Here is a 23,394-nt window from a genome sequence, read left to right as displayed (position 1 = left end):
AATAAAAAATAACCAGTGTTAAGGCTGGTTTTAGCCACACTTCACATTCTTAACTTTATGAGTGTGTTAAAATGACACTAAAGACAGTTTATAAATCTTGTTATATGAAAATTTCCAAATTTCCAAATTACTCAATTGATTTTAGCTTTCAACCACTTTCTTTTATTACATAATGGATGACAATGGCTTTGCGTCATTCTCCTGATGTTGTCTATGACTGAGTGCACATTCAAACTCTGCGTCATTCATTTATATCCACACACACATACACACACACACAAAAAAAAAACTGATACTCATGGTTTACTCAAGAACAAAGGAACGGTTTCATAACTCTGCCCAGAAGCACATAGCCTTATAACAGTACAAGACCATGGCATTCCTCTGCCAGAAATATCACATCGCATTACTCTATACCAGTACACCCAGGAACCAGGAAAACTGCTTTAGGGAAAACATTTTTCACATGCATTGCACACGCACCCACCATTTTACTTGGGAACATTTGTAATACCTAGTGTTCATGGTGATTGTGAATGATGGTGTCTACCCATATCGCCTATATGTGTAGAAAATCATTCAAATGAATAAGAAAATGAGACCACAAAAAAGTTCCCATTGGGAGTCAAGCTTGGGCATGCAAGGGATTGTAGTTTTACTACTGTATTTCTTTGTGATATATGTTAATTGTATCCTCAAGTTGATAGTAAAATTGGATTACCTGTTTGAGGATTGTGCTAATGGATGTGTGATAGTCAGCACGACCTTCTGTAGTTGCTTTTCTACTGTATACCTGCCTGCATTTTATATTTTCACATATACCGGTAACGAACCACAGTATTTCTCCAACATGACACATTGTGCTTTACAGGGGCACAATTGTTCTGGAATATCAGAATATCTCTGAAAAAGAAAAAAATTATGGCTGATTTTTAGTTTAGCATGTCTAAGTTGCATAATCAGGCCCCGAAACATCAGGAAGAAGTCTTTATGTAATTTAATGTCATTTAAGCAGTTTTTGGAAACTGTTAAGAACATTGAGAAGAACGTTTATTTGAAATTCTTTTGTAACATGAATGTCTTTTGTGTCACATTTTATAAATGTAATGCATTCGGAATAAAATGATTAATTTCTCTTATTTTAATATATGTCTTTGCTTTCAGAAACAAAAGAAGAGTTGGAACAGCTCACAGTGGAAATCAAGAAGGATGCCAACTTTGTCCGTTCCAGCCTCAAAGTGAGTGCTGCTTCGGCCTGTCAAGGATAGTGGAGATTGAGTTCTCATCTATTTTCTTCTTAGCAATGCAACAGTATCTACCTCCAGATGAACAGATGAATCAAGCCTCAGTGGATGCACGCATTCAGAAAACACAGGTATAAAATCATTGTCTCTTCTTATTCATCCAACCATCCAGTATGGTAATTTTTAATCCCAAATTGATCTAATGTCCTATTGTCTGTCTCTTTGTCTCTTTTTTTAGTACACTAACTCGTCATGTAAGTTTGTAGAGGTCATGACGCGATATAATGAAACCCAAGTGTCATTCAGAGAGAAAAGCAAAAGCAGGATTCAGAGACAGTTGTTGATCAGTAAGTCACACACGAGTAACTTCATGCATGCACAAGCACTCACGTACATACTATTCCCTTTAAACTAGCCCACTAAAGTAGACCATTTACAGCTGACAAAATCTCCACCCAAACATAAAAGCAGCTGTCAGTTAATGGAAGATTTGACATATGACCTCGCGGTTCAAATGGACTCTTTGTCAGAAAGTGATAAGACTTTCAGTTTTATGGAAGTCGCCATCTTTGGCACGCAAGAGCTTGAAGAACCACCTGTTTGTTTTAAATCAGCACTGTGGGAATGTTTCCCGCATTAAAACATAACATAAATTTTAACTCAGGTGTCTAAAGTCAGACCATTCTGTTTCTGCTTTATCTGACAAACACACACACACACACAAACACACACATATATATACACAGGTGCTGGTCATATAATTAGAATAGCATCAAAAAGTTAAAGCTGCGGTAGGGAACTTTTGACGCTCTAGCGGTTAATAAACAGAACTGCTTGCGTCTTGCGGAAGAACATCGTAGCCGGAACTACTTCTCTCTGTTTATGTCTATGAAGAATCACAAAGGTACTGGGTTACTCCGCCGCGGTATCCCCGAAGCAATCTAAAATAGTCCGAATATAAACACTTATTATAGGTGCACCCTTAGTGATTCAGGACAAGCTAAAAACACGGTTTGGAAAATGGATTCATGGTGTACTCGCCTTATTATGTTCATTTTTCTACATTTTGAACACAAACAAAGTTACGGACCGCAGCTCTTATTGGTTGTTTTTTACCGGGAGCGCATGACTTTCTGCAAATGGCAATAGGACCACTGGGAGGAGCCAGAGGAGCTTGATTTTTTCACAGATTATCTTTCTCATATTCTACTGTCAGGACATAATGACAGGTTTAACAAATATGTAAATAATATATTTTTTACAAAAGTTCCCTACAGCACCTTTAATTAATTTCACTAATTCTAATCAGAAAGTGAAACCTGTATATTAAATTAATTCATTACACACAGACTGATATATTTGAAATGTTTATTTATTTTAATTTTGATGTTTGTAACTGACAACTAAGGAAAAGTCCCAAGTTCAGTATTTCAGAAAATTAGAATATTGTGAAAAGGTTCAATATTGAAGACATCTGGTACCACACTCTAATCAGCTGATTAACTCAAAACACCTGCACAGCCTTTAAATAGTCTCTCAGTCTAGTTCTGTAGGCTACACAATCATGGGGAAGACTGCTGACTTGACAGTAGTCCAACAGACGACCACTGACACCTTGCACATGGTGTCAATTTTTTTCACACTTTTTTGTTATGTTTATAATTCCATATATAATTCCACATGTGTTAATTCATAGTTTTGATGCCTTCAGTGTGAATCTACAATTTTCACAGTCATGAAAATAAAGAAAACTCTTTATTTGAAGTTGTGTCCAAACTTTTGGTCTGTACTATATATATATATACCGTTACACCCCTACTTGCCCGTCATTCAACGCTTACTTAAAGTTAACTGTCAAAAACACTTATTTAGAATTGAACTGTTTATAAATTACTAACACTGCTAAATGTAAGCTCATAATAAATATACCATTTTCATTGTGGATTTGTGTTAAATAAAGACAAAAAAAATATTGGCTAATCATTTTTGACTTTTCACCAGACACGGTGAATTTAAAATTTATTTTGAGTAATTTGTGGTCTAACATGTAGTGCAGACCTCTGAACAGACTGTGTGTCTGTGAATTAGTCCCAGTGTGAGTGAATTAATGAGGTACTTTCTGTGCTTTACAACACATGAAACGGAACGGTGTGTCACCGGAGACTCTCAAGGCAGGTGCTACCTGGGCAACAGGGCTCCAGAGACCCTGCTATACCTCTGCACAGTGGGCCAGGAGCACAATGACATGTGATGACATGATTTGCATAAAGACCCAGTTACCCCTCAACTTGGCATTTGAAACTAATTTCCGTGAAAGGTTGTTTTTTTTTTTTTTTTGTTAGGGGATTTTATTTCAATGATGTGTATGTGGATAGGAGTATGAATTTGTGCGCTGGTCAAATTATATAAGTTTGTGTGTATTTTTCCAGTGGCCTTTATACTGATCATTTCAGCCATTGTAATGTTCCCTCTCATTTTCCCAGCTGAATCAATGTAGTCCTCAAAGAGTACTTACTGTAGATTGAGCACACACACATACATACAATCACACAGTAAACACACAGACTGCTCCATGACACAAAGCCAAACAATTATCTAAATGGACTAGCAGCCCGCTATTAGCATTGCTGGTCATCATTTCATGTTTACCCTTGACAAATTCACACACAGACTGTCATTTATCAAACAAATAATAGCCTAAACAGGATCTGCGGGTGTGTGAGAAGAGTGTTGTTTTATTGATCTGTTAAGCTCTGAATCTTGTAGCTGGAAGAATTACAACTAATGAGGAATTGGAAGAGATGCTGGAGACCGGAAACCCTTCCATTTTCACCTCCGATGTGAGTTTGCTTCTGAAAAATGACTCTTTCCAGTCTTACTGTAGGCCGAAGGAGGGAATATTAAAATACTGCAGCTCTCATCCAGAGACAGTTTTCTTTGGCTTATCATTTTTACTGTTTACTGTATGTGGCATGATGGGAGAACAACACTTTTTTTCTTTTTTAGCAATTAGCACCCTCTGCTGGCTGTTACTTTGCATTTTCTGTTTAAAGCAGGGGTCTCCAAACTCGGTGTTGGATGGCTGGTGCCCTGCAGGGTTTAGCTCTTACCCTAATCAAGCACACCTGAACCAGCTAATCAAGGTCTTACTAGGCATACTGGAAACTTCCAGGCAGGCTTGTTGATGCAAGTTGGAGCTAAACTCTGCAGGACACCGGCCATCCAGAACCGAGTTTGGTGACCCCTGGTTTAAAAGGAGGGTTCAGCCGAAAATAATAATTCTGTTATCATTTATCCCCATAATTCTGTTATCCTCTCATATTTCTAACATGGAGTATACAGTGAATTTTTTTGGCAATTTCACTTCAAAGTTTGTGGCCGGTAAGATTTTTTGAGTGATTTTGACTGAAGGTTCTTCTGCTTATCAAGGCTGCATATATTTAATCATCTTTGCTGAATAAAATAATTTATTGATCCCAAACTTTTGAATGGTAGGGTACAATAAAAGGGGACTTTAAAACTACATGTGACATGATAAAAGGTATCTTTTCCAAGTTTTTGTCCTAACTTCACGTAAAGTTTCTATCTTAGAAATGGTTTCTGTTTCTGCAACGTCTGGAATAACAGCATACAAACTATGGCAATGATAACCTCAAGTACTGAGTATGTGCTTTATTCAATGTTAAAAGTGTTTCGTGTGTGTTTGGATATCATATTGCATGACAGTCATCAACAGTTTACCTCAGGTCTTGAAAATAAATGATAGCAAACATACGTAAAAACTGAGAACTTGATGCGAACCAACGTGTTTTCCATGACAAAGAGTCAGTCACTCAGTATGTAGTTTTAATGATGTTAAAAAGGTCTAATATTTCTGAATTAGATTATAACCATAACAATGGCTGTGATATTTTAGGTGATTCTTTCACATCGCTTCTGGTGTGGACACTGTGTTAAGTGCTTCAGGTTTTTAAAAACATGGGAAGGAGTATGTGTAGGAGTATGAGAGAGAGAGAGAGAGAGAGAAATTAAAAGTGACAGTAAAAACGGTTTGATAATAGATGACAACTCCATTCCATCTGCATTCATTTATTGACATGGTCTTTGCACTATAGTAAATGCAGAATGTCCAAAAATACCACTGTCCAGTAAGTCAACCATCCACTCTGTTGATGATGACATCACTGTTCCCTTGAAAACCTCAGTATGTGTGACAAAGCCGAAGCAGGTGCATACACTGATGCTCATGGGATTTTACCCTGGACACACAGCAGCTGTGAAAATCTCCCTCGAACACAGACAGTCTTGATAGTGTCAGTGAAAACCATATGCACTTACACTGTATGATGAAAGGTGAATAAATGCTTCTCATGACGACACTTTCAGGACATTCTTTCTATGCTACTTAGCTGCGAGTGAGTGGGCAGAAGCACAGACATTATATAACAGAAATGTTCCTGACTCAGAGACAGTAAGAGAGCATCCACAAACACATGAGAGAGAGAGAGAGAGCCAGTGAAAAATAAATTAATTAAAATCTCACCTGACCTGGTTAGGGTGAGTGAATAAAGAGATGAAGCTGAAAGGGGAGACAGTGAGTGTTTGTAACAGTGATGAGACAGTCAGAGCTTTCCTCTCATTCTGTGTGTGAGTCATTGTTTGGCAGAGCAGCAGTGTACTGGAAACCACTGAGAAGGACAACTAGGAAAACGTGAGTGCATGCATAGGTATGAATAAGGATTTGCATTTTGAAACGTTTAGAAAGGCTGGTTTTCAACTGAATCCAAAATTTACCAGGTTATTGAAGTTTTACTTTTAAGTTTCTCTTGTACCACGGAGCCCCCGCACATGACGTGTGAGAAATCTATGGACACATTAAAAAATCGTCCCTTCGTTTTAGTAAAACATGGACACGTTGTACTAAAACGATGGAATTAATAAATAAATCGTAGGGATTAATAGTTCATTTGAGGCCACGATAAATACATTTTTGTCCGCAGGTGATGCGCGGTGCTCCGTACGAAGCCAGAGTAGTGTGAACTATTCAGATCGCTTCTCTCTAACACACATCTTTAAACATTACAGATGAAAGATTCATATGTTTTGAAGTTGATTTGTTGGTCTGTGTATCAGTCAATTGTTAACGATAAATGGTTTGGGATGTACCGTTTAAAAGTTTCGACAAGTCTTTGTTTACATAAAGGTGTGTACTGTATGTGTGTGTGTATGTGTGTATGAGAAGGTGTGTCCAAACTTTTGGTCTGTACTGTATATATATATATATATATATATATATATATATATATATATATATACATACACACACCACACACACACACACACACATGCATGAATATATTGAAGAAACATGTTTTGCATTTATATATATAAAAGGCACAGAAGTAACTCCATATTTCGTGGAATGACCCTTGTGAAGCTCCAGCAGGTTTGTCAGTATAGGCTCGGAGGGGATGGATATTTCTGCAGCTCTTGCCTCAGGCAGCATCCTCAGTTTCCAATGGACTGTTCATAGCCCTTGCCCCGTCCCAGGCAAGCCATGTGGCCTCTCAGCAGTACTACACTGCACATCTGTTCAGATGCTTTCTTTCTTTATTATCATTTAGTCAGACTCATGTAAGATGCAGTGCTATCAGAGGGGCTTATGTTCACCCCTGAGAGGGCATCTCCCGTTCCTATCCCTCCTCAAGCCGCTTTCTTCATGGCCATTTTCTGTACAGTAATGATATAATCCAGCGCCCGTTCTTACATAACCCCAGTGAAGTACAGATATTAATAATCCCACGTGGCCTGTGGCACGCTGGCTCTGTGACATCACCGTCAGCCACAGCAGAGTATGACTAGAGCACTGTGGGTAAACACGCTTAAGAGCAGGACATGGAGCGGTTTGCTGGAGTTCACAGAGAGCAGGGCTGCCAGTGTGTAGATTATTCATAGATTATGGGCCATGGTATGTACCACTTTTGCACACTGATGTGTGGATTAAGTCATTTGTAGATTACAGTCTGTGATTGATTTGTGTAGAGTACGTTGTGTACAGTAAATCTTAATAAATGCTTTTAACTGTTGTATTGTCTTTTGGTATTATGTTTGCATGTATGCTTGTTGTTATTAGGGATTATTGAATTTCTAACTGTAAAATATCATGCATGCAGGGTCATATGTTCATATGTGATATGGCTCAGAGCATGTGTGTGTGTGTGTGTGTGTGTGTGTGTGTGTGTGTTTGACTGCACCAGGGGTCTGTGCATGATGTCAGACGTCTGGGGGCGATTTGTATGCATGATGTAGAAAGTGTTTGTATATGTATGTGTGCGCATTTTGTGCGAATTATGCTTGTGTTTATGTATGTGTGGGTTGGAGGAGACTGGGGAGTGTGTAACCTTTTGTTTTAACATCTGCAGTGTATGTTTTTCTGCTGTGTCTTGACATTTGATAAAATATTTTCATATTTAAACTGTTGTTCAGATGTTTGTGGTCAGAAAGATTTAATGCTTTTTTTTTTAATTGTCTTATGCCCACCAAGGCTGCATTTATTTGATCAAAAATACAGTAAAAACAGTAGTACTGTGAAAAAAGGAATGTCCCTCTTTTTTTTGCAACTAGGTTCTTGTTAATTCATCCTTGTGATGACATAGCTGAATTTTCAAGAAAGTATAAAAGAACAGCAGGAATAGTTCACCCAAAAATTGTAATTTACTGAAACGTTTTATTTTAACTTTTATATTTATGTTTGGACTCTCATTCTGATGGCACCCATTCACTGCAAGGTATCTATTGGTGAGAAAAAGAGATGTAATGCTAAATTTCTCCAGATCTGTTATGATGAAGAAACAAACTACATCTTGGATGGCGTGAGGAAAAAACATTTTTTCAGCAAATGTTCAAATTTTGAGGAGGTTTATGTTGAACTATTGCATCCTTTAAAAACATTTTTAATAAGTGCATGATTTTACTGTTTTACTTTACTTTTTCAAAATACTTGGAAAAAAATCCTATCTCTTGCTTAATTGTATTGTTTTATTTTGAAAAATTTAGGAAACATTATAATTCAAAACTGCAACTATAATTTAAAACTGATTTTAAAAAATCTTCAAAGAAACAGCTTTGCTTTGAAGCAACAGCAGTTAATGAAGCTGTTCATGCATCCACACCACTAGGTGTCAGTATAGAATCAAACTGCTGGGATAAAAGAAGAGTCAGACATTAAATAAGCACATATTAAAATCTAGATGGGTGCCATCAAATTAAATAAACAGGAGAATCTTATAATTCAGACACCAGTTCTATTATTTAGCATTCTATTAACATGATTTCGAATCAAATCCTCAAAATTTTTTATTTGTTTTTTCCTTGTAAATCCTTCACATTTAAAACAAAGGATTAAAACTTCTACTGTCATATAAGGAGAATTATATTGATCAAAAACAAGTCATTTTACCCCTGTTGCTCATGTCTAATTGGTTAAACTCTCTCCAGCCCATGCATGTTTACTTGACATGTGGCTCTGTTTTGAAGGAGATGATGGGGGTTGAAAAGCAGTGCGAGGTGGAGGTCCTAAAACAGTCCCAAAGAGAGTTACAGTGGGTCCAAAAACAGCTGTCAGTCATCTCTAACAGAACCAATGGCCCAGGCATGACCAAGGATAAGGTAAGTCTTTGTGTTAATCAGAAAATGCAGAATTTTTCTTTTGATTAGGTTGATTTAGATTTTAGATATGAAAGACGAGTGTAAATTGTTATCAATGTAGTTTTGGTTCATCCCCAGAGCTGTGGTCCAGGCATTATTGGATTAGTCTGTGTCCTGATCATGGTTTGGTTTTCTGAGGACTTGGCTTACTCCTCCATCCGGAGCAAATGCTCACTTCCTCTTGGATCATTATCCACCCCTCCTTTACACCACACCACACCATAATTAAAATCTACTTTCTTGAGTCACTTGATAAGCTTTATACATGTATTGAGACAGCAGCTAGAAAAAATTAGGAGCACCTGTGGCATATTTAGCTGTATTCATTTTATGTGCACATTTGACACATTTTACGTAAAAAAAAAAAAAAACTCAAGCTCATTCCTGTAGGATATTTTGTAAAGCTTGTCTGAGTTAGCACAGTAAACACGTTGGGTGGAGCCTAACAAAAGATCGAATTGTACATACCATTTAGTCTTTTTGTGAGATGAACTCGATCCTTCACTTTAACCTGCAGTGCTTATGAACAGACACGTTTTTTTGCCTTCAGATCTGAAGAGGATGGAAATTGCTCACTTATACACAGGGCATACAACATTTACTTTGCTGGAGTGTTTTAGAGATGTTAATGAGTCCTGCGACGTACTCCGGGTTTAAATGTGCCTTTTAGAGACAGGATGTCAGTGCAGGTTTATATACTAGAGTGTTGCCATATTTGGCTGTGGTTATGCAATTCTAGATAACCCATGAGACAGCAGAGGGCTCTTTTGGGAGAGATTGAGGGAGACGAGGAGAGAAAGAGGAGAATGACTGCCCTCTTTATAATTGCTACGGTTGCCAGGCAGCAATCTAATGAGTATCCAAACAAGTCAAGCTTGTTTTCTTTCTAGTTTAAGGGTTATTTCCATGATATTTATTTATTGAATCTCATGGTTTTTGCTGGGCACGCTGCTGTTATGTACAGCATTCATTTGTTTCTGCTGGCATTTTTTTAGTAAGTGTGCAATACCGGTGAGTGGCACAGAGGGCAGTCCTGTCCTATTGTTTCATTGCCAAGGCTGGGGAAACCCTGAACTGTCCAAATAATCCACCTTAATACCCTGCTGCTTCTGCATCCCTGATCTCTGATTGGCCAGGGCTGCTGGGAACGGTCCTGCCACTGCACAGTGGGAGATAAATGATTGGTCGGATTCACTCATTGACTGGTGGAAAGAGTAAGCAAGCACTGATATGTCCTCACTGGATATTTAATTGTCTTTTGATTGCACACAGAATCTCTGTTGAATGGGGCTAATTCAGACATCCTTTGGCATTCTGACTTCTGAATACCTCTGTATATAGCCGAGCTTTTATTTATATGTGCAAAAGAATATTCCTGCATAAGTCAGATTTCTGTCATCTTAATTATATGTATTATAAAGGCATTAAATGGATAATTCACACAGAGTGGATAGTTATGGTATTGAACAAAAATATTTTTTCGAGCAAGGAGGAGACTTAACTTTCATTAACATTAAAAAGAGTCATGACCTACAATCTGAACTATATTGTTGTTGTAAGTCACGATAAAACAGACATAGCAACATATCTTCGGTATTGTGATGTACAGTCGAGTGAACAAGATTATTGGAGAAAAAAAATTGTGAGGGGACTTTGCTCTCTCCGTCGGTTGTTGATTGGTTGTAGGCAGATCAGAATGTGTGCTTGCAGTCGATTGTAAGAAAGGAGTGGAGTGATTTAAGTGACAGAAGTCCAGCATATATCACAAGAGAGATAGTCTGCCTTGGTTTTAACCAAAAAGACAAGTTATGTTAATTAAACATTATGAGGTCTAAATGAATAAATAATAATAATTTAGAAAATAGTGTGAATTTGTATTTCGTGCTGACCTGCGGACATGAATGAGAATTGATGTGTTTGGATTATTCTGCTGTAGGCTATGCAAAAAAGGAGCCAGAGGGAGAATGCAACGCACCACTGTCCTGCTGTTAGCTGCTCTGGCTTTGCACTTGTGCGTGCTTCTCTAAGTGTGTGTGTGTGTGTGTGTGTGTGTGCTCTTGTTTTTATGACATATCAGGACACAACTCTGTATAATGACATGGGTTTTACACAGGTATTACAAGGAGAGAATGACTTTAAGGACATAACCCATGTCCCCATTTTTCAAAACAAATGCTTATAAATCATACAGAATTAGTTTTTTTGAGAAAGTAAAAATGCACAACGTTTCCTGTAAGGGTTAGGGTTAGGTATAGGGTTGGTGTAGGGCCATAGGATATACAGTTTGTACAGTATACAATCCAATACGCCTATGGGATGTCTCCACTTTTCACAAAAAACAAACGTGTGTGTGTGTGGGAAAGAGAGAGAATAGGCCATTGATGTTCATATATCTTCTGCGCTGATCCAGCACACAAAAATAGCCGAAGTGCGCTTAAAGCGCAAGCTAAAGGCTGTGTGTTCGTGTGCTGCGTTCTTCAAGCAGTGTGTGAGTCTGTATGTGTGTGTGTGTGTGAGAGTGTATGTGTGTGCGTGAGTGAGTGCGCGCGCACGTGCGGTCTCTTCAGTACCGCCCGCACGTCTCGAGCGCTTTTCTCTTCCCGACGGTCGCTAATGAACCGTTTAAGCCTGGATAGCACGGACAGCGGACCGGAGCCGTCAGCCGCCGCTTAATATGACACAATTGGACGCGACTGTCTTTACGGGAATCATCCTTTAACGGAAGAGCGGCGGAAGAGGTAACAGAGTCGCTGTCCATCGCTTGTTTTCGTGCACGCGCTCAGCTGATCTGAGAGCATGTTGTGGTGAAAAGGAAGATACTGGATGCTTTAATCAGAAATGTTTTTGTAAATGCGTTACGAAACGGTTGTTTAGTCGGTCAGATGTTTACGTAGCTGCTTTGGCTGTACATGTCATTATGGCTTGTGCGTTCATCTGCACTATAACCTTAAAATGTATAGAGTAATCCGCTTAGCTGTGTTAAACTAGCTAAACAAAATAAATAAATAAAAAAACCTTATTCAGGATCTTTCTGCCAGTGAAACACATGGGGTAGATTTTAGAATGCAGCACTGGTGAATGTGTAGCCGGGTATTAAAGATATAGCCATCTTTTTCTCAGCACTTATGAGCTCTTCAGTTACAGTTCTTTGCTTTGGTAACATTTTAATGTTTTCTTGATTTAAAAGCCTAAAAGTGATAGGTGATGCCGGGGCTAGTTGTCACAGGGGTTGAACCTCAGTAGCTATGAGGTTTTGAGTCAAAAGTCCAATTACACCAATGTGTTTTCCCTTTGAATGTTGGATTCCAGTTCAGACCCTTAAATCAGAATGTTTTCTTCTTATTATTATTCTGCCCTTTTAATTAAAATTCAATATCACAATAATTTGCTATAGCTGTTGTGCAAACAATTGAACACCATAAAACCACATTCACACAAGAGCCAACAAGACAGATTTTTACTAATTAACTGAACTCTGGACAAGGGCATTTTACTGAGAAATGTTAGGTTGTATTTTATATGGTAGTCCTATACAAAATGTATACAATTTATTCACTTGAATAGTTATACTGACATCATCAAAAAACTACATACATGTGCCATGGTGCTATTTGAAGTAATGTATATATAGAAATAGTAATTGATACCATGATACCTTCTTCTTTTTTTAAATGAAGGGATACATTTTTACCATCATAACAAATGATGCTGGATCTATCTGGTTTAACAGTGAATATTTGTCTTGGGGATTGTATGCATTAGGCCTATTCTTTACCAGTTTATTTGGTCCAGTCACCAAAACAATGCCATTTTACACATACAAACACCCATGTGCTTTTAAATTATTAATACAGTCTATAATGACATGGTGTAACACTGGTGTAATATATCTCCTTGTAGTTTGATGTGACAGGACCTAATCTGTTACATCATAGTATGTAAAAAGGTATATATAAAAATAAGGACATGCTTTAATAAAACAATAATTGTACAGATTGTTTTTTTTTTTTTAGTGCTCCTTTACTTTATTGCCATTAAGCAGGTGTTTTTTTCCTGTACATATGGACATATAGTACATTAATTCCAAGATTTATGCTATATATGGTATTAGATGTCTCACTCAGGGGTACAGTGATGATATAGTATTGCATTCTCAGAAAAAATTCAGTTCTAGGAGCTTGGACCTGTAACCATCATGCAAACATTTGAGCATTTGTAGTAGTAAAGGTAAATCTGAAATGGAACAGGACAATACAACATCTAGTATGCTGATGTGTATGGTAATAGTGATGCTGTTGAACTTCTACTGTTATGATTAAGTTTGTATTCGATTGAATATGGTACTGCTGTTCTGTGGCAAAGCGCTTTATGCCACATAAACAGTTTCAGTTACATGAAATGTGTTCTCTCAGAGTTCATAGAATATTAAGAAGAAGATAACACCCTTTACACACAGCTTCAGTCTCACCTCTCCCAGCAGTCTCTATATGAGTCTTCAGACCTCCACCTTTTGTGCTTGTGTCAGTCATGTCATCAGTGAAAACGAGTTCAGTGCATATGATTTGAGCAGGGTATGGTACTACTGTTTTTGAAGGTGAAATATGTCATTTTTGCACCACTAAGGATCCATGTTTTAAACAGCAGTTTGAGTATGTCATTTTGAAGGGGTCAAGGTTTAGCTGGTTAGCAAGGACTCTTTCTTTCCTTTTCACAATTGTTTGCAAGCAACATTATATGTTGCTAATATTTCATGTATTGCATGCTCTCATTGACCAATCAGCTAACAGATAGCTTTCTTCAGGCATTATAGAGTTGGGTTCCGGAAGAAAAAAATACAGTTTACTATCTTCATAGGGAAATACAGTTTTAAAGATAATTTACAAAACTTTTAAAATGGACGTACTGTGAGCTAGGTTGTTATTCAGGGGTATGTGTGTGTGTGTGTGTGTGTGTGTGTGTATGTATATATATATATATATATATATATATATATATATATATATATATATATATATATATATTCATTTGTTAATTTATGTTTTATAAATGTATTCCATCACTTTAGTTAAATCATGCCACATTGTAGTTATTAATTCCTTATTTTTATTGCTGCACTCTACTATACTTATATTACTAATATTCACTTGAAATTAGTGAATGAAGGAGGTAGGATGACTGTCTGAATATTACGTCACACACACACACACTGTGATGCTTCGGATGTTTTTTGTTCAATCGATATCTGAATCTATCACACCTTGTTTGGGTTATGTGAAGCAGATGGTGTGTGAGAAAAATTGTTGTAAGTGTCATCAGATTAATAACAACAATAGCAGAAAAAGATCCTTGTACCTCAACACAAAGAACCACTTCGGTATGAAAGGTTTCATTAGGTAGATATGACTTTAAATTGTATTAATATTATCATTAAATACCTATAATGTTTTTTTTAGACTGTGCTGCAATATCTGGATTCTGGTGATGCATAGTGTCTTGCTGGCAGTACAGAGCACGTGTCTTTCTCTCTCTCTCTCTCTGCCTCATTCCCTCCATCCCTGACTTACTTGTATGAACAGCGGCAGTCATGTTCACATTACATAACTGGCACCCCCCTCACTTATTTGTGCTGTCCAGTAGAGGGAAATGCTCAACCGGAATCTCGTAATAGTGTTGTTTAACAGAGGTTAAAGTGCATTATGATCGTACATGTCCTTTCAGTGGCTGTATGCCAATCATATAAATCTCATCAGGCAGGTGCTTGCGGTCGTTCTTTAATTCTGCCTAAAATGCTTTGTTTTTGAGATTATATTCGTCTTCAGTGAAGAGGATTTAGTGTTAGATTTAGATTTATTAGTGTCCACTCTGTATGTCTGCTGAGCTTTGTGACGGACAGCATTCAGCGGCATAAGCCCATCCAGAGAAGTGTGCAGCTGCTGAGGAAATGGACATGCTTGTGAATTATGAAGTATGTGTGTGCATGTGAGAGGAGGACAGGGAGAAGGAAGGAAGCACAGAGGGAAAGAAAGATGGAGAGTGAGAGATGAAGAGAAGAAAGGTGGCGCGAAGGAGAGGGAGTGTGTTAACAGCAAGAGAAGACAGATGCCAGTCAGTGGCTGGTGTTTGCATACAAATGAATTTGGAAGATAATATTGGAAGCTATATTTATGCCTGTGAACAGATGTTTCACTGTGTAGGTGTGTTTGTGTGTTCACATTTAAAGAACAGTTCATTCAAAAATGAAAATTTGCTGGAAATTCAGGCAATTGAAGATATAGATAGTATATTGAAAAGTTTAGCATAACATCACTCGCTCACCAATGGATCATGTGCAGTGAATGGGTGCCGTCAGAATGAAAGTCCAACCAGCTGATAAAAACATCACAATAATCCACAAGCAATCCACACAACTCCACTTTATTCATTAATATTTTGTGAAATAAAAAGCTGCATGTTTGTGCACCAAAACATTTTTAGCCAGTTAAAAACACCTAGCTGTGGTTGCTTCTGCAGCACAGCATTTTTTATTTATTATTTGGTTCAGTTGAGACACTTCGGTTGTTTGATATGGAATATCCACATAAGTAATGTGGCAGACGCATTGTGAATTAAACGTTGCAAGCATTGTTATTCATATCAATATTCCTAGTACTCCGGAAATCCCATCTGGTACGGACATGAAAACTCGGTGACAAGCGATATCTCATCCATTGATTTTAAGTGATAGTACAGGTAGAATGTGTGACAGTTGGTCAGATTGGTATTTGTAATAGCCCCTTTCACACAGTAAAACCAGTAAATTGTTGTAAAATTACAGAACAACTTTACCTGTAAATACAAAAATAATGATCCTTCTTTTTACTTTTTTTAATTATGTGACATCATTAACCAGATATGACTTCTTAAGAGCTGCGCCTCCCGTGGTCCTCCTAAACGTGGTCTGTGTTTTTGCATTTTGCAGTGGATTTCCACCACCGAAAAACCCTTGCTGTAACTCTGCTACAAGACTTATTTACGATGAAAAGTAAAACACTCTGCAGTGTTTCACCCTGAAGGAAGCTGATTGAGTTGGTTCATGTCACATGACCTGGTGCGTTTGCTTCATTTTGAAAAGCTGAGATGTTTTTAACTAGATGTGGAGCGGGCGGGCCTGGAAAAAACGAGTGCATCGCTTCCATTATGAGCAGCGCATACCGCATTTGAAATAACGAACTTGAGCACAAAAAAAGCTGTGACATGTGGCCTCTTCATCGGTCAAAATGTTTACTTTCGGTGAAAGGTTAAACGGTCAATATGAGCATCCCTAACTGGCAAATAAACATAATATAACATACAAAATTAACTAATTTTAAGCCACACAAAGTCAAGATGTTGGTATTTCTTGCTCTGAATCTGCCATAAAATAAAATAAAAGTTTATTGCTCTTTGAAAAGGTGTACCTGCGTTATTATGCCATTATCATTATATTAGTTGAAACTGGTCTTAGAACGACAATATTATAATTTATCGCGATAATTTCTTGGACTAATGGTCCAGCAAAATTAGTTATCGTGACAGCCCTATTCGTTGTTGATTACTGCCGAAGCTTTGAAGCTCAAAAATGTTTCTTCAAACCAGCCCTATTGATTTCAAGTACATTTACCCCAAATTTTAATTAAGATGACACTTAGAGCCTGTCCACACAGAGACGCATTTAGCTGTATATGTAAAAATGTTAAACCATAGCGCATTTCGTCCAGATGGATCTGGAGTTTTTTGAGCCTGAAACCAATATTTTTTAAAACCTGGTCCTAGACTTGATAAATCTGAAAACGACAAACTCTCGACCCTAGTCAGACACTGCTACGTCATGTAACAGCAACAACAATAGCAGACAACATGCTTGTATTTTCAATAATGTGTTGGTTGCTCCTTATTATGCAATTACAATACAATTACTATAGCATCGGCTCTTTTTTTCAGTGTTGTGATGTACACTGCCTTCTCCCAGATGCATTTTAATGCTGTCATTTAGCTCTGACTTCCCACGGGCTTCCATAATGAGTTTAAGCACCATATTCCTCTTGCGTACATGTGGGAACACCCAAACCCAGAGTGTCTTAAGAATCTCCTATATCACGTAACACTCCACAATGAAACCCAATGTTCATATTAGTGTAATAAATCAAACCCTGATCCAGTGTTCCCGTAGAGGAGACAGATGTCGCTGTAATTTCCAGCTGTTTAATTGGCTTTAATTGGGATGAATAAAACACAGCTCAGGCCAATGTTATTAAGAGATAACCTTGACATTCTATTTAGCCTTGCTTTCCCACAGTACTGGGAATTTAGCCCAGCTAGTCAGCATGCTTCAGAAATGCCAGGGTATTTCCATCCATTTGAATTACACATTTGTCATATAAACTAATGAGCGTAGTGTGATTATATATTTGTGAAAATTTTGATTTGGATATGATAGTAAAATAATAAATAATAGTAATACATTTAATGTATTTTAAATACACATAATCAAGTTTTAAATACAAGTTTATTAAATGTAAACCAATCTAATACATTTCAATCAATTAAATCTAGCTTGTTCCACAGCTGTCAAGTATTTCATAATAAACTATGTTGAGATTTCTTTTTTTTTTTTATGGTCCCAAGTCTGTCTCCATATCTATGGAGGTGTACACTTGTAGTTTTTAAGCTGTCCCATTTGCCATTTTATGTTTCTGAAGGACTTCACAGTGGACGGCTTCTTTTTCTGGCCGAGAACCACTCACTCGTCACAGACAGGACGAGGCCATCTGACCTTCCTGTAAAGTGTCCAACCACAGTTTGTGTTGTTTTTATTTGACATTTAGTGCCAGGTATGCTGACTGAAACACAAAAATAGACTGCCGGTGAAAATGAGAAAACCCAGAAAAATATATAGTTGTTTACGACGATATCTTATGAATGTTTTAATGGAGCTAACCTAGCAAACAAAAAGGCTAGTTTTTTATCAGAAATGCTCATTTTATCATTTATATTTTAAATGCAAATTTAGTAGCTTTTTATTACCTTCCTTAAGGCATTATAGACCTTCTTGGTTTATATAATTCTGTTCCATTTTTGCAGCTTGGTTTAAGTTTTTGAGTTTGGGACTTTTTTCATCTTTTTTTCACCCCTATAAGATGTTCACTATCTCTTGCCATATTTGTGTGCCGTATGAACTGCAAAGCTTGAATTGGGACAGGTCCTCATTTAACACTATTCTTGGAACTGAGAATCAGTGCCAGTTGCAATCACTTTTTTTATGTGATTAGGTGAACATGCTGCAAAGTTTTAAGGCTGCATGCGAGACAGGATTTAGCTCTCCGTGTGATTGCCTATGACCTGAGCATATGAGAGCAGAGAACCTGTTGATCCAATCATGTGGGGATTCACATTGATATGAAGTAACACCTTTCAGTAGAGCTGAGCTTGGGAAATGCCTCTGTTATATAGTGATGTTCTCAGTGACAGCCAAAGTTTCAAAAGCTCACCCTATAATCATCCAAAAACACCCACCCCATGTGATGGCAGCGGGACATCTGGTGTCACATCCGGCAACTTCTTAGACACAGACAGCTTGTTTGTGTTCACATTTTGTGTAGGCTTAGAACATTTATTTGTTTATTTTCATGTTCGCCAGACATTTAAGCATTTATTTGATTTCATGCTTAACTAAATGATTCATTAAAAGCAATTGCTGCATCAAAGCATGTAGCTAATATCTATTTATTAGACCTCTGTGATTGAATACAGGACGCCCATGAGGGAAAATGAAAATGTCATTAGACATTATGAAGTGTTTTGAACTAGAATTAAATGGAATTACACATGCAGAGAGAAAGGGACAGTCTACAGTAGTCATAAATATTATTTATCATTTTTAAAGGAAGTTTTTCTTTGTGGTCCATTTGTAATGTTAGAAGTATAACATATTTTAGATTTTCTTGACTATTTTTTCACCTTTTTTTATACTGTGTTTTACTTTTTGCTTTTTTTTTTGTATAATTTTCTATTTTAATATTTTTTTTTAATGTTATTTATTCCTGTGATGGCAAGCTGAATTTTTATTTTCACTGAAAATTAAAAGTTGCGATTTTTCTAGGCTTATATGGCTAGGAACTACACTCTCATTCCGGTGTAATATTTAATAATCAAGAAACCCCATACCATGAGTGCCGCAGATGCATTGATATTACACAGCGCCTGAAAATAGTCCCCAGCTAGTTTGTGTAGTTGCAGCAATAGCCAGAATGAGATATATAGCTCCTTGCCATATCAGCCTAGAAAATAAGCTTTTCTTTTTCTGTCGGTCTTAGTACACAATGTAACTACAGAAGAGTCCAGTTTTAAATAGGAAAAATATAGAAACTCTTTAGTCATTTTTAAATGAGATGCTAACTGTCTAAACAGATTTAATTATCTATGCTAAGCTAAACTAAAATTGCTACTGCTAGACCCGGAGATCAGCTGAATGGATTCGAAAACGGTAAAACTCAACTGTTTAACTAGGGGAGTTGGAAAATGAGCCTATTTTCAAAAAAAAAGTGGCGTGTTCCTTTAAGAGGAGTAAAATTGATCTGTGGTGGCTGGCCTGCTGTGGATGTGATAAGTCTGGATTGACAGTAATGTGAGTGGATTAGATGAAAAGTTCCTTTCTATTGCCTCTCACTGAATTCATCCTGTCTAAACATATACATGCTAGCCTTTAGCTTTCATTAGAGAAAGAAAGTGAACAGCACATCACTACAGACTTCTCTGTAGGTGTAATTGAGATTTTCTGAGATGTGTGTTAGTAAAGACAGGTTACTTTGAGACGGTGGCTGCCAGTATGTGACTTGGGGCCCACTATTATTTCCGCGATGCAGAAAACGTGGACGGAATCACGGAATTCACCCATAAAAATATAACGCAGAATGTCATGGAATTTGGCAAATTTTGGATGGATAAATCAAAAGTTGGTTAGTATAGTAATATCGAAACGCGATATGGACTAGTGTGTATGAAAATTAAGCAGCAAAAATACTATTAAATATGATCCCTGTGTGTTGTAATGAGAAATCCTTCTCTCAGTTGCCTTACCTAGGCTTCCACCTACAAACCTTTTAATAGATGAATAACATCTTTCAGTCAGAGTGTATTCCCATGGCCCCTATAAATTCTGTGGTACACTCCACATTAGGCTTGCTACGATAGACGGTGTTTTCGGGTTATACCGGTGTTAAGACACAACCCCGGTTACCAGTGGTGGTAACTAACGAAGTAAAAATACTTTGCTACTTTACTTAAGTATTTTTTTCGGGGATCTGTACTTTACTTGAGTATGTTTTATTTGCATCTACTTTCACTTTTTCTCCACTACTTTATTAAAGACAAAGTTTACTTTTTACTCCGATACATTTCCCCATGCCCGCTTCAAGTATTTATTACACTGATTTTACAAACCAATGAAAAATGTGGTTTTCTTTTGAAAAAAAGAACGCTCAACTTCGAGAGTTCTTTGCCAACATACGCTCACGCAGCAGTTAGTTCGAGGTGGAAGATGACTGCTAAAATAGGTGATAGTGCAGCTCTTTCTGCCTGCAATGATCCCGAGATTCCCGACAGGGATCACCCATGGCCATATCTCAAGGATTCTTATTGGTTGAGATGTCTTCTTTGCCTGCCACGGGTGAATGAAATTTCAGTAGGGCTGTGCAAAAAATCGAATTCGATTTTCATGCTCATCTCATCAGTAACGCTCGTGTAATTAGTAGTATATATTTCCAGTACATGCGTTCAGATCAGGGTTGCCAGGTTTTCACAACAAATCCTGACCAGTTGTTTCTCAAAACTAGTCCAAAAATATCCAAAAAATGCGTTTCCAGGAGGTTCCCCGATAAAAATTGCTTCCCAGGGTTAAAATATACATTTATTGGAAGGGTTGCCTTGGTAAAATTAATATTTTAGGCGCTAAATATCAAGTTATTGGGATTGGGATTTCTTCGACCGGCGGACATGAAAAACAACCATGGACTTGGCAAAACTCGTTCAGGTGGAGCGGCAGTCACTACACAGAGCCGTAGTCCACCGACAACTAACACAAAATTGCTTTCAAAATCGAGAAAAAAAAATCGATTTTGTGTAGATTGTCAGTGAATTACGGCTATGCCATGCCATACTGTATATGCCAACCAGTGTTGCCTAGTCTGTGGTTGTTTTTCATGTCCGCAGGTCGAAGCCACAATACCAATAACGTGATATTTAGCCCCTAAAATGCGAATGACAGAATTTTCATTTTTGGGAGAATTAACTCTTTAAAGAGGTGGTTCTTCCTCATTGATATTCTGAAACCGTCTTACCTTGTATCTTGCACATCTTCTGTTTGATGCAGCTATGATGTTATCAAACATGTCTATTGAAAGTTCAATCCCTATACTGTATACAGTTTGACGACGGATTTGCATATCGTTTATTTCTTAAGGATGATGCAATCCCAACGAAAAAGGGTCACGATCGTGTGTTGGAACCGCAGGCGGTGAGTAAACTGCTTAAAATATCTCTGCCTCCTTGTTAGTGTGTCCCCTCCCATGCAGGAGACCCAGGTTCGAGCCCCGCTCAGAGCGAGTCGTTGCTGCTGCTGCTCTCGTTCAGTTTCAGCCTCGGGATCTGATTCTGGATCATAAATAAACGGCTGAATCTGACTGTTAGCCATTGTTTGTTTTGGATGATGTTTTTTTTTCCTCACGGTAATGTCACAGCTTCCAAACACTCTCAACGCAAAAGCCTACTGGCGCTCGTGATTCTTTAGCTCCGCCCACACGTCACGCCTCCAGCCGGTCGTGTTTTTCCGGGAAAATCGGTAAAGACTATCTTTCTCTTATGAATATAATAAAATTAAAGACTTTTTGGAGTTATGAAGGATGCAGTACTACTCTATAGGTACTCAAGATTAACAGGATATTGAGTAAAAACGAGCATTTCACCCCCCCCTTTAAGTATCTAATCTCATCATTTGTTCAATTAAAACACTGCATATCACTCCCAAAACAACTGATCTGCTTAATTATTGATATTTACAGTTAATTTGAATATTTACTTTTTACTTCCAGTACTTAAGTATGTTTTAAGTAGGATACTTTTGTACTTTTACTCAAGTGATGTTTGAATGGAGGACTTTCTACTTTTACTGGATTCATTTTTTATTTAGATACATCTACTTTTACTTTACTTTTGAGTACTTTTACCACCCCTGCCGGTTACGCCAACTCCACCGTCATTTAGTTTTTTTTATATATAACAAAAATCATTTAGCCTAGTTTAGCTTTCTACTTTTGAAGGAACTAGGTTATTTACAACCCACAGCTTCACAATAATATAGAGACGGTATGACTAATTCACACACGCAATCACTCATACTGGTATTGTGCTAATTTATCTTTATCTGATCTTTATTTATCTCTTACACCGAGCAGTAATCTGTAAGAAATGTTACGAACATAGATAAAATAACTGTTGATAGTGAGCTATGATGTCAGAAATATAAAAAATATATATAAATATATAAAAAATATCTCACCTTTAATAGTCAATCATATTTATAGTACAAACCTTATCCGTGAACTATGAGGGCAAAAAATAAAATAAAAAATAGAAACAAAATAATCCTTTATTAATCATAATCGATGTAAAATGTTCAATTAATCAAGGTTTTGATTTAAGGCCATAATCGTCCAGCCCTACCGCCATGCAATAAGATATTAAAAAAGGATGTCTTTACTTCTTAATTAGTTCTTAATGTATTTTTAAGAATTTTTTTTAAGACATTTTCCAGATTTGGTTTTAAGTCTATAGGATTTTTTTTTTTTTTTTTTTTTATGAAGTACAACCCTTATACAATAGCACAACCATTCTCAACAATTCACTATGTTTGAGGTATAATTCTTCTCTTCTGGTAGTTCAAAGTCTAATACTCAGGTTAGATGTTCAAATCCCATTATGAACATAGTAGTAATACTTAATTAGTTAATAAATGTTAACTGATTTGTGAATATTGAATGCCCTGGGAACTTTATAAGACTGTAGACAGCCTTTATATTTTCCAGTAGTGATATATACTCTCATTTCTTTGTTAAATTCTCTCAAACAGCTGATACAATTTTATGTTTGTTTATGTAGCTGACTAGCTGATGACTTGTTTTTTGGATCTGCAAAATGTTGTTGTAGACTTGTCTGGATCCACCTTTTCTAGGCAAAAGTAGCAATGCTTTTTTCTGAGCATGCTGGGCAGTGGCTCAATATGTGATGTTGTCAGGGATTTCTTCAGTGATCTGGGACAGATTGGAAACAGCTGCTAGGAGGCTAACGGAACTGGAATTATGAGGCATCGAGTCTAAAAGATGTGATTAAAAAAATAGATCAGAAACGAGAGATTAGACTGGTTTTATTATGT

The 23,394-nt window shown here is 37.2% G+C and overlaps 1 protein-coding gene across 1 annotated transcript; it reads left to right on the top strand.

Annotated features, from left to right (window-relative positions):
* The first annotated feature begins 373 nt into the window (after positions 1-373).
* Positions 374-15,942, top strand: LOC128018120 (syntaxin-3-like). The gene is made up of 7 exons (XM_052603492.1): positions 374-419; positions 1,165-1,242; positions 1,302-1,375; positions 1,483-1,591; positions 4,011-4,084; positions 8,781-8,912; positions 15,910-15,942. The coding sequence occupies exons 1-7, from the start codon at positions 374-376 to the stop codon at positions 15,940-15,942; spliced, it is 546 nt and encodes a 181-aa protein (XP_052459452.1).
* The last annotated feature ends 7,452 nt before the right edge of the window (positions 15,943-23,394 follow it).

The sequence above is a fragment of the Carassius gibelio genome, chromosome A8 (assembly GCF_023724105.1).
Source record: "Carassius gibelio isolate Cgi1373 ecotype wild population from Czech Republic chromosome A8, carGib1.2-hapl.c, whole genome shotgun sequence".
NCBI classification, from domain to species: domain Eukaryota; kingdom Metazoa; phylum Chordata; class Actinopteri; order Cypriniformes; family Cyprinidae; genus Carassius; species Carassius gibelio.
The sequence above is the reverse complement of the archived record's forward strand: the minus strand, read 5'-3'. Positions and strand labels throughout refer to the sequence as shown.